The following is an 11,563-nucleotide window of genomic DNA, read 5'->3' on the forward strand; positions in this document are numbered from 1 at the left end:
ATCATCTGCTTTCGCTAAATACGTTGTTCTTAAAAAGAACGGATAAAGGTTACCCTACGGATAAAGGTGAACTAACGTTAGGTGGATACAAGGTCATAAGAATGCAGAGCATAGGAAAGTTGTTCTTATGCATCATTCTAATGTGCAGAAAATTATGATTTAAGAAAGAACAAAACTTTAAGATTGGAGAAATACTAAAAGCCTGGTGAAATGATTAAAAGCAATTTTCAACTTATTATTATAATTGTATGTAAAATGGAAAATGTACACAAATATTCCACTATGTTGTGATTAAAGTACAACCTTGAGTGTAAAAAAAGACGAAGGTCTTGTTGCTATGGTCATGTGGTATTCAATTTATTGGTTTTGATATCAAATGAACAATTATTCTACTTCATCAAGGTATAGGGTAAATTTGAAAGTATCTTATTAATATGATTATTAGATCTTTGCAGTATGAAGAACAAACATTTCTGATTGACTAGAAGAGAAAGGGTCACAGTATTTTCATGTGGTTCATAAATATGTAATCATTATGCTCAGTGCATGTTTCACCAATGCAAGGAATGATAGTGCTGAAAATTAAAAACTGCCATAGGAATAAACACATTCTTAAGCTTGATACGCTATAAGAAACGTAGTTCATAATTTAAACCTTTAAATTCATTCTTCAAACCTTACCATGATTTGCATGATTGTAGTAAATCGTGCAGTTTCACTTCAATTTTCTTAGTCTTCTTGTTTAGTTTCGTCTCTAAATAAAATGATTTTATCTCCTGCATGTAACATGTTTTTTTGTAAATGGTTGGCTCTGATATCATTGTTCACCACCAATTACTGTAAAAGGATATAAAATGTTTGCTTGGATTTAATTTCTTGGAAGGAAGAAAATGGAGTGTTCACAGTAGGTTGCTTGAATCTGACATGCAGCATTTCACTATATAAGAGAAAATATCTGCTTCTAAATTCACAGTGAAGATTAATCACTGTAAAAAATGAAAATAAAACTTCCTCATTGAGGTTACAGCTGCCTCAGGATATTTTAGTGTTATCCGTTGTGTCTTTTATGATTAATTTTGGTAATTGTACTATAACAGTACTAATGAATGTATTGCGTGAAAATAAACTAAAAAAAATCCCGTCAGTTCACTTATGACATCTTTTCATTATGATCCTTTATATACTATATATTGTGTGTTTTATCATTTGGTATATATTATGTAGTATATTAAGCAACAAGGTATTGTATGAAAATGAACTGGAAAAAATCATGTCAGTTCACTAAGGATAGCTTTTCATTTGCGGATATTTCTCAATTGTTTGTTCTGGCCGCAAAGTTTTCCCTCTTTCACATCCTACCGCCTGGAATGAGTTTGAAGCTTTGAAGCTGTTTCTAATCTGTCTGGAGTAGACCTACCTGATGAATAAATATCATCTTTCTCATACCATAGAATGCCAGCAATTTGTTAATTTCGCTTATTACGCACAAGAAATACCAGGTATAATATGCAGACAATTAGTGGCTAAGACTGCATTGGGCAGGTAGGCTTGCTTGTTGTCGCCAACATCAGAATATATTTGCCGCGAACGCAGGCGGCGGTATAATCTGAGATGGCAAACGTTTACGAACAGGCTTGGGGATCTGGCATACAGATACGAGTCATCGATCCGGATCAGAACGTGGATCCGATGGGCGATATTTACGAGCAGGCTTGTGAATATAACATCCCGATCCAGATCCCTCTGGATCCAGATCAAAATGTAGATCTGGAGGGAGATGTCTATGAGCAGGCTTGCGATTGGAGATCCAATGTCCAGATCCAAGCCCCAAGTCTGGATCAGAATATAGATCTGGTGGAAGATGTCTACGAGCAGGCTTGCGATTGGAGATCCGACGTCCAGATCCATGCCCCGGGTCAGGATCAGAATCCGGATCCCAATAGAGAGATGGTTTACGAGCAGGCTTGCGATTGGGGACCTGGGATCCCAACGCAAGCCCCGGATCCAAATCAGGACGCAGATCCAGTGGGAGGGGTCTACGAGCAGGCCTGGGGATCTAATGTCCAGATCCAAGGCTGTCCTGGTCAGGATCAGAATATCGATCCACGCCTGTGGATCCCACTGAGGGAGCGTCGTGGCCGGGAAGGCTTCGGGACGACCGGGCGCAGCGGTAACGTGCCGCACGGTCGGCCTGCCCGCGACCGAAGCCCGGTGTTGGTGTTCGCGACGGTGCCCGGGGGGCCGGACGGAGCAACAAGCGACTCACCGGAACCGGAACCGGCTGGACCGGTACCCGACCCTGCGCCGGATGGAACCGACCCTGCCCCAGGTGGACCGCAACCGGGAGAGGTTCTGAACCCACTGTATGTCTCTGATCTCCCTCCAGGTAAGCACTCTATTTTGCATTATGTATTTACCACTCACTCAGATATGCATTCACCCACACTCAAACATTGCTTGCTCACACTTGCTCACACACTCATTTACTCTCATTCACTCACACACACACACACACACCATTCGCAATCGCTAACACGTGCTCACACACTTATTCACTCATATTGTTTCACACAGTCAATCATATTTGTAACTCTCATTCACACAATCACCCACTCTCTCATCACCCACATACACATACACAACATTCGCTCACGCTCACTCATTTTCTGATTCACTCGCTCACCATCACACTCATTCTTTTGCTTTATTGCTTTATTGTTTCTGTTAGCTATTTTCATAAGTTCTAAAGCAGAAAATATTCATACCTTTATACTGTTTTGTAGGTGTTTTTATTCCATGTGTACAGCACATGTGTAGACCTACAGGAAGGAATATATAATACAATTATAACCCTTACAAGGATGATGTTTTCAGCACCAGGGACAGGGATGGTGTATTTTCATTCTTGAGGGATTCTTTTGTAGCCTGGGTTCCATCCGGCTAGAAGTTGCATAATACTACCAGGAAGAAGCATGGCACAATTAACTGCCTCTATGTACCTTTATACATCCTATGTTATTCCTTTCTTTCCTGTTAGTAATTGCACAAAAAGCCCCGAAAAGAAACTAAAAACCTTATTAATAAGCTTGTTGTCTTTGAATGCATCATTATCGAAACCTTTTTAAACATGGTTGAACAGTCGTGGATGTCTGAAGTGTGCATACCTCAGAAATTACTGTTGCTGCACAAGTAAATCTCCTTAAATTCATTGTTTATTTATTTATTTGGCGGAACTGTTATGATTAGTGGCAATATTATGGATGTTACCAGGTACTAGTACACGATCATGCACTTGATTAAGAATACAAGTACTTCTGTACAGTACATGCAGAAATGTTTTTGTGTTCTCATTTTTGCAAGGCTACTTCAATGCAAATGCAAATACAAAACCACTGTGAACATTTTTCCATGACAGTATGTGACTACAGTGTATGGCGCTACCGCAAACTCAAAACCACTGAGAACACTACATTTTCCCTGCTACTGCGAAATGAAATCGCCGCTAACGTTAAATGAATAATTGAATTTACAGTAAATGACCTGTATCTTTTACTTCTTTAGGCAATGTCCGAAACAACGTGGTCTGTAAAGGTGGGTTGTCACTCTGCCGTCTGGTCTGCATCGTCGTGGGAACCATCGCCATAGCAACACTGGCAGTGCCTCTCACTCTGATGGAAATGCAATCCTCCTACCAGGATAATGCAGGGGTAAGAGTTATCGTTTCCCCTGTATTTGTCTTTATAGCTGTTGACTGCACACCTTTATTTGTACTATTGGGTTTCTTGATAGATTGCTTGATTGATTAATCTATCATTTGCACATTCATGTTATTGCTTATTAGCTTTGCCAAGAAGGTTATGTTTTATGGTGTGTGTGTGTGTGTGTGTGTGTGTGTGTGTGTGTGAGAGAGAGAGAGAAAGAGAGAGAGAGAGAGAAAGAGTGTGACTGTGTGTGTGTGTGTGTGTGTGTTTGTGTGTGTTTTAGAGTGTGTGTATGTGTGTCTGTGTTTGTGTGTCAGCTGTGAGAGAGAGAGAGAGTGTGTGTTTGTGAGTGAGAGAGAGAGTGTGTGTGTGTTTGTGTGTGTGTTAGTGAGTGTTTTTGTGTCTGTTTGTCTGTCTGCCTGTCTCAAGATGAACAGCATATAACTTGAGACATGAATTTTTAGATGAGCCTTGATATTTGGTATGTTGCTGGTGTTGGTGATATTCCTAATGCACTTTCTTAGATAAAACACACTACATACCGCATGATTAAACAATTCCACTTGTTCCCACCATACAGACGGTGACAATTGTGCGACACCAGCCCGGCTGGCAAACCTCCCAACCCGCGCCGAAACCCAACAAGGACAAGCCGGCAGCTCCTCGTGTGACTGCGGTGAGTGGGAACAGATCTCTCCCACTCCATACACTTCAATCAGTTGGTTCTCCGATTAAAAAAAAGTTTGCAAAACCTTAGCTGGAAAAACTTGATGATAATGAAAGCTGAGGACCAGGTTTGCGTCTAGACGTCTTGTTGCATTCAGTTTTATGGGGTGAATACACTGTCATATTCAACTTTTCCTCCCTACCATTTTAAGAGCTTTTTTATGTTGTCACCTTGCTATACTTTCACTTTTAAAAAAGCCAAGAACCCAGAAATTAGATTGAAAATGGCCATCTGTAACATTTGTTTTACATGGCCACAAACCTCTTGCCACAGAAGCCCTGACATTGCTCTTTAATTTCCGTAATTAGTTTCAGTATCTGTGTGCTATTATATACACATGTCAGCTTACTTGCAGCCATTGGCTGAATTGATAGAGCTACTTACAATGTTTCCACATCAAGTATTTATGTAAAAACTTGGTTAATGGTTTAAATAATTAGGAATATACAAACTGTCGTGACTAATGCTTTATACAAAACTAAGCAGTCTTGAGATGGGAAAGGTTCTGGACAGTAGGGCATTATGCCTTAATCTTGCTGAAAATACTACAACAGGAAAGACCCACTTATTATGTAAAATTGTTGGGTCCTCAGCCACTCAGGATGATCTTACTGAGTTTGAATTGCAACAGTACCACTGTTACAGGTGAACCCAGTGCCTGGCCAAGAAGAAGACAAGCCAGCCTCCGTGGACGTTCCCAATCCTGTGCCGAGTGCAAGCTGCGATGGTATGTTATACGTTACTGTATTTTCTTGAATCAAATACACACTTTTAAAACTTTTTAAAGCTCTGCAAGTCATTGACAAAGTTGGGGTGCATATATTACTTTGTTTCAGGTTCTTGTGATGTATTTCTTACTGGGATCAGGACCATATAGTGGAGATTGGTAGCTTGAAGGATTCAAAACTATGCACACATTTTGTGTGCAAAAGTTCTTCAACTGACTCTGAGTACAGTAGTGACTGCTGTTTTTTGAGAGGACAATGTCTGTCTGCAAGATAACTACATTTGTACTTAATTTTGTAACTTGTGGTTGGTGATTCAGAAGGAAAAACACGATAGCAAGATGTCTTCTTTAGTTTGATTTTCACTAAATTAGATTTTTCAATAAACTAGACTTAAAACAGTTCATTTTCTACATGAATTTTTGGGAATTTCTTTTGCTAAATGTAGGCGTGGAAGATGATGGCACCAAGGCTGGGATTGTGAAGATTCGTACCTACGGATTGGAGAAGACGGAGTCCCGTCCCCGTGGTGTTGACGTGTCCTTCGACAACAAGATCTTTGTCACCGACAGCGTGAAACGCCTTGTGCAGGTGCAGTAATTCTCATTTTTAGCATTACCATGTCTTAATGTCATTTCCTTGCTCTCAGACGATGAAAAAAAGATTCTCGATCTATGTATATTACATGCTTATAGATTTAACCTTAATCTAATTTATAGTCAAGTCAAGATTTAACCGCTGCAATGGCTGAGTGGGTAACTAATCCTATGCGTCATCAGGCGCGGTAAGGGTTTAACTAACTAACTAACTAATAAAAGTGATCCTCTTAATAGGTGTACAACATGCGTGGCGTTCACCTCTGCCAGTTCCCGACGGTTCTGCCGGGCGGCGCCGAGATCAAGCCGTGGGACGTGTCGCTCACCGGAGACGGCCACATGTGGGTGGTGGGTACGGACGACCGCCACTACGAGCACGTCGTGCAGTATGGAAGGGACGGCCGCCCAACCGCCAGATTCAGCATCGGCAACACCCTGTACATTGTTTGTTTGTTTCGTTCGATCTTCATTAGTTATTAGAATTTTTTATCAATCAGTGATTACTTTTTTCAGTGAACTCACGTACCTCCAAATTTTTTATGTCTATCAGTCCATCTTGATCACAGAGTGACCCATTCTCAGCTTCAGCATTGGCAATACCCTGTAAATTGTTTCATTTCATTTTATTCATTTAACCAGGGACAACATGTTGTCAAGGAATGAATAATCCAATGCTGTCGTGATGTCATGTAAATGCAGATATTTTTGTGTTGGAAATTACAGTTTAACTAGTTCAATAATGACTTCTACCAACACAGATGAACTTTCAAGTTAAGACAATGGTGGACCGATAGTTTTCAACAAACATGAGTCAATTAGTACCGTTTATTTGCAGCTACATCAATGGCATCGCTGCAGACCCCAGCAACAACCGTGTGATCGTGACCCACTCCGACGGCTACGACGGGCAGCTGAACGTCTACCACCCTGACGGAAGCCTCCTGGTCAGCCTCGGCGAGGAGCAGAGGATGTCGGCACCGCTCTTCGTCGCCGTCGGCAACGAGGGAACCATCGTGGCGTCTGACGTGCGCACCTACAACATCTACGCCTACGCGGAGACCGGGCAGTTCCTCTTCAAGGTTTTTTTATTTTTTATTTTATCTAAGAAAACGCAAATCATGTCCTGGACAAGAGGTACACTGGAAAAACTACTATGATAGATTATTCTCATTAATTATGCAAATGTCTATTTAAGTTTCTAATTAGTACAACTTGGTTGTATACAATACCTTTTAAGCATTATTTTCACTATATTTCTACTAAAAGCACAAAATCCCACCATCATACAGAACGTGGGACAGTTCATTAACCACTGCCTTCAGAAGAAGTCAAACCCGACAATAGTATCCATAGTACATGTATCACGTAGTTGATTAGACACTAGTTTTACATGTATGACACGTTACTCTATTTACTTCTCTTAGTTCTTGAGATGCAATTAGCCCTCGGGCATGATTTTGCAAATAAACATTATTATCTCTCTGCTTAATTAAACATTATCTGTAGAGGAGAGAAGAGGTGAACCCCTAATCAATTAATGTATATAGTAGCTGTCTCTTAATAAATAAGGCATCTAAAGAGTTAAAATATTCAATTCCTCAAGGTCGGCGGGTTCGGCAGCGGCGAGGGCACCATGTACCGTCCCAAGGGCGTCTGCGTGACCAAGTCTGGTGACATCGTGGTGGCCGACTCCGACAACCAGCGCCTGGTGGTGTTCACGAGCCGCGGGGAGTACCGCCGCCAGATCACCACCGGGATGAGCGACATGCAGGGGGTCGCCGCCGGGCCTGACGGACAGATCGTGGTGGTGGACCGCAACGAGCGAACTGTCACCATCTTCCCCCGGTACTGATCAGGAATCTCCAGGCAGATTGACCAGTGGAATAAGGTAGTACCAAACTGGCCAAGGAATGTAGTCAGCCGAAAGGTGTCCATTTAGCAGCAAAACACACTCCTAGGCTGGCTTCACTCCTCTGCCAGCTTTTGATACTATCTTATGCTACCATAGGATCTGCTTGGAGATTGCTGATCGGGAATCTCCAGGCAGATGTACCAGTGGCTTAACCCTTAAACTGAGTTTCTGCCCTATAAAATGCTATCAGTGCCAGAGTTGGCCACTGACCTCTAAAAAGAACCCCCTGAACAAGGCCGGAGTCCCTTACTTCCGGGTTCGTGCGCTACACATGCACAAAGCTGCTACTTCGATATATCCAGGTGCGACACACGGCATGTATATGTGTGCGTGCTGGATAAATCCGGGCTTGGCAGTTTAAGGGTTAAGATAGTATCAAAGCTGGCTAAGGAGTACAGCTGGCCAAAGGGAGTCATCAGCCAAACTGGTAGCCAAACGCACTCCTAGGCCGGCTTCACTCCTCAGGCAGCTTTTGATACTATCTTATGCTACCATAGGATCTGCTGGGAGATTAACTCATCTGATGAGTTGGGCTAAGTCACCATCAGCCCGAGTGTTATGCTTTTTTGTGCCTCACCGGGTCCAGTAGATGTAGTTGTGCAAAATGCTGCATGTTTTAGTTTGAGGATCTGGCAACTTATGTTCTTGATATCAGCCCTTTCTATGGCCATAAAAATGTATTGTATTAGTTTGAAGTGTTAACTACCACAATGTCATGAACTAATTTAAATGTCATGTAATTTTGCAGTGGCACATATGGCATGTACTTCGGGTACCAGACAATGTGAATTTCAAAGTAAAAGTAGACTTTGATTGACATGTAAACTTTTTCCTCCAATTAGATGGAAAATTTATTTGTTCTGCCAGTATTCTAGAGACTGACTTAAGAAGAGTATGTGATGGCTGTCACTCAAAAGCATTGGATGTAATATCAAACTCTTATCTATGGCAGTTGTAGAGAGAGAATTGTCTTTAAATATTGTTAAAGTAAGCTTATATATTTGTATTTGAGTAGAACCTAAACAATTCCACCAATAACTATCTATTGCTTCATATAATGTATGATTGTTTTACAAAAACAGGCTGCTTCATGTAAAGCAAAGCCCAAATATACCAACATGATGTTGGGAATGAATCTGCAAGGGCATTAGTTGGAAAATCGTACTCTGAATAGAAAGAAAATCAAGTCAACATTTTACATGTGCTTTTTTTTATTTCTGTCAGCTCTCTTGTGCAGTTTGCCTGTTTTATTTAGAAAATGTACGCACGTGTATACACACGCACACAGTGCACAAGTGCAAAGTTTAACATAAAGCTTACACACACACACATAATATATATAGCTATATAGTGACCAGTCTAATATGATTTTTTTCTTTTTTTTGCCATAGACTTGCTTTAACACACTTCTAACCATTTTTCCGAACAAATAAACAAAATAAACATACTGTATATAGTCGTTCTAATATGATTTTTTCTTTTTTTCGCCACTGACTAACTTTAACACACTTCTAACCATTTTTCCAAACCAATAAACGCTCATAAGCTCGAACACGGTGTGAGTGCCAAGGGCGGTAACAATGCTCAGCCAGTCAAACTGGAACATTCTGCCCGAGAGGACCAAGGGAAGGATGTAGTACCAGTAGAGAGGGATGGTGGCGATTCTGCACAGGAAGAACACGACCACGAAACAGATGCCGTTCACGAGGTAGGCCTGTGATGTTTTTTGTCCGAGTTCGAGGAGGGCAACTCTGGAATTTAAGAAGACATATTACAAAATTTAATGTAAATGCATTATGTTTTCATCAAGGTTTTGGATGTATATTACCAAATCTTTTATATGAAAGTAACATATACTATATGTCAATATGGCTTTGCAATGAATGCAAGCAAAACCTATGATAGTTCACCTTTATCTGTGTTCAACAACAATATTTAAAGATATTATTAAGTTGATGACAATGGTTTCAAATTGGCTACATGTATATTTCCTTTGACTTGATGACCCTAAATACACTTTAGAAATAATAGATATGTGCTACGTCACAATGATGTAAACATTTATTTATTTTTTTAATCTTAAATTTTAGTGACTAAAACATTCAAGACAAACCTGATGCTTTGGAAGGGGTTTGAGAGCTCCATCATTATTCCCAGGTTCATATGCCAGGGCAAGATCCCTACAAACTGAATAATATAGAACTTGGGTTAACATTAGAATAAAATGAAAGTGCAGTATCACAGGAATGTTTCATGAAGTATGTTTTGAAGGAAATGCTTCATTGTTTGAGGAGCACCACACCCTGAGCACATTAAAGGACCAACTGAATCGAAAAGAATAGGGGTCCTTCCTGGTGTCAGTGATTCAAACCCTACAGTCCTTTGGCCGCAGATTGGGCAATTACTGTTGTATTGAGGTCACCTGAATTAGTGCCGAATGGCAGCAGCTCAAGGCCCTTGCGATTTAGTCCTGCCTATTGTAAGCTCCTCGCAATTCAGCCCCTGGTTGCAAAGAGAGAGTAGTCGTCCCACTTAAATAATAATAACAGTAAGTATCTTACCACTGCTTGGGATCCAGTGATCAGGCTCACCAGGTGATGAGCCAGTATGTCCATTCCAAACACCTGCTGTTGAGCCGTCAGTACAAGTTCTAAAAAAATTAAAGAAAATCTCTAGATCTGTGTCTGTAAATTACTTGCCAAAATATTAATCGCAACCATGTCCATGTATACATGCTACACTCTTACATGTCATCCTTAGGTTCTTTACTTCATTTACACAACTTGGCTAATCCACTGTCTAAAGTGTGTTCTAACACTAATTACTACATGTACATAGAATACTTGATGTGCCAAGAACTATAGATGCAGACATACCCAGTAAAGACATCCTCACTTGATAGCTTTAAACAACATTTTGCAGTCAGATGTGTAAACTTTAAGGTAAGGTGTGACAAGTCGTTCAGTGTATTATTATTGTCTGTGTGTTAAATGTCAAAGAGCGGTCATACCAGCTGTATTACAATGTATGTGTAGATACAGACTACCAAGAACAGTTTTTTTTTCAAATAATGTAATTATAACCGTTTCGATTATACAAACCGGCTAAGATTCGTCCCAGCCATATTCCTCCCAACTGACGAACAATTGGATTTGGTCTGAAAAGAATGGAGAACACTCAACGTTTTGTTGTACATTATGGAAGCTTTCATCATACAGTATCTCATTCATAAATTGATAAGCTATAGCCTCTATTAGTCGGTTGAGTCATTAGGTTACTAAATACATATTTAAAACTTGTGCGAGTGTGAGAATAAAAAAAGTTGCCTTTACCATGAAGTCTATATGGTTAAGAAAGTTTGAACAAATCACTGAACACCCTATAGTCAGTGTGGACTAGTTGTACATTTTTTTGGTTTTCACTTACTCATATCTGAGTGGTGAGACGTCGGACCTGAAGAGCAAGATGTACAAGGACAGGGCGTTCTCCACCACTGTCACCAGTATGGAGGCAGGGCTGAGACAAAAACAGGAGTTAAAAACGCCTCCGCACCTAAGGCGTCACAAAAAAAAAAAAAAAAAACAGCAACCACGGCGACGCATTGAATACTGTAAACTCATTCATGTTTGCGGTGATTCAATTTCGCAGTAAGGAAAAACTGGAGTGTTTGCGGTGGTTTTGAGTTCGTCATAACTCTATAACATAACTGCTATGTATAGTGTATACAGTAATGGAAACGCTGGTACATTTACGGACAACCACCTGCTGTCGACAACCCTTGATAGTCTCATGCCAGAATAACTAGCTCTATATAATTTCAATAGCCATATCTATATATCAATGGTCAATATACTACCAAATTTCATACTGGCTAAGGAATGAAAAGTAATGACAACATTTTT

General features: G+C 40.5%; 2 protein-coding genes across 2 annotated transcripts; one reads left to right on the plus strand and one right to left on the minus strand.

The window, feature by feature from the left end:
* The first annotated feature begins 4,184 nt into the window (after positions 1 to 4,184).
* Positions 4,185 to 7,601, plus strand: LOC118428073 (tripartite motif-containing protein 3-like). Its single transcript, XM_035838038.1, has 7 exons — positions 4,185 to 4,199; positions 4,282 to 4,377; positions 5,074 to 5,155; positions 5,602 to 5,744; positions 5,987 to 6,186; positions 6,585 to 6,828; positions 7,353 to 7,601. The coding sequence occupies exons 1-7, from the start codon at positions 4,185 to 4,187 to the stop codon at positions 7,599 to 7,601; spliced, it is 1,029 nt and encodes a 342-aa protein (XP_035693931.1).
* A 1,522-nt stretch (positions 7,602 to 9,123) lies between these two features.
* On the minus strand, positions 9,124 to 10,550 carry LOC118428076 (TLC domain-containing protein 4-B-like). Its single transcript, XM_035838043.1, has 4 exons — positions 10,538 to 10,550; positions 10,223 to 10,311; positions 9,775 to 9,848; positions 9,124 to 9,412 (listed from the first exon to the last, which is right to left on the minus strand). Exons 1-4 carry the CDS (start codon positions 10,548 to 10,550, stop codon positions 9,124 to 9,126), a joined length of 465 nt encoding a protein of 154 aa, XP_035693936.1.
* Positions 10,551 to 11,563: the final 1,013 nt, after the last annotated feature.

The sequence above is a fragment of the Branchiostoma floridae genome, chromosome 12, assembly GCF_000003815.2.
Source record: "Branchiostoma floridae strain S238N-H82 chromosome 12, Bfl_VNyyK, whole genome shotgun sequence".
Lineage (NCBI taxonomy): Eukaryota > Metazoa > Chordata > Leptocardii > Amphioxiformes > Branchiostomatidae > Branchiostoma > Branchiostoma floridae.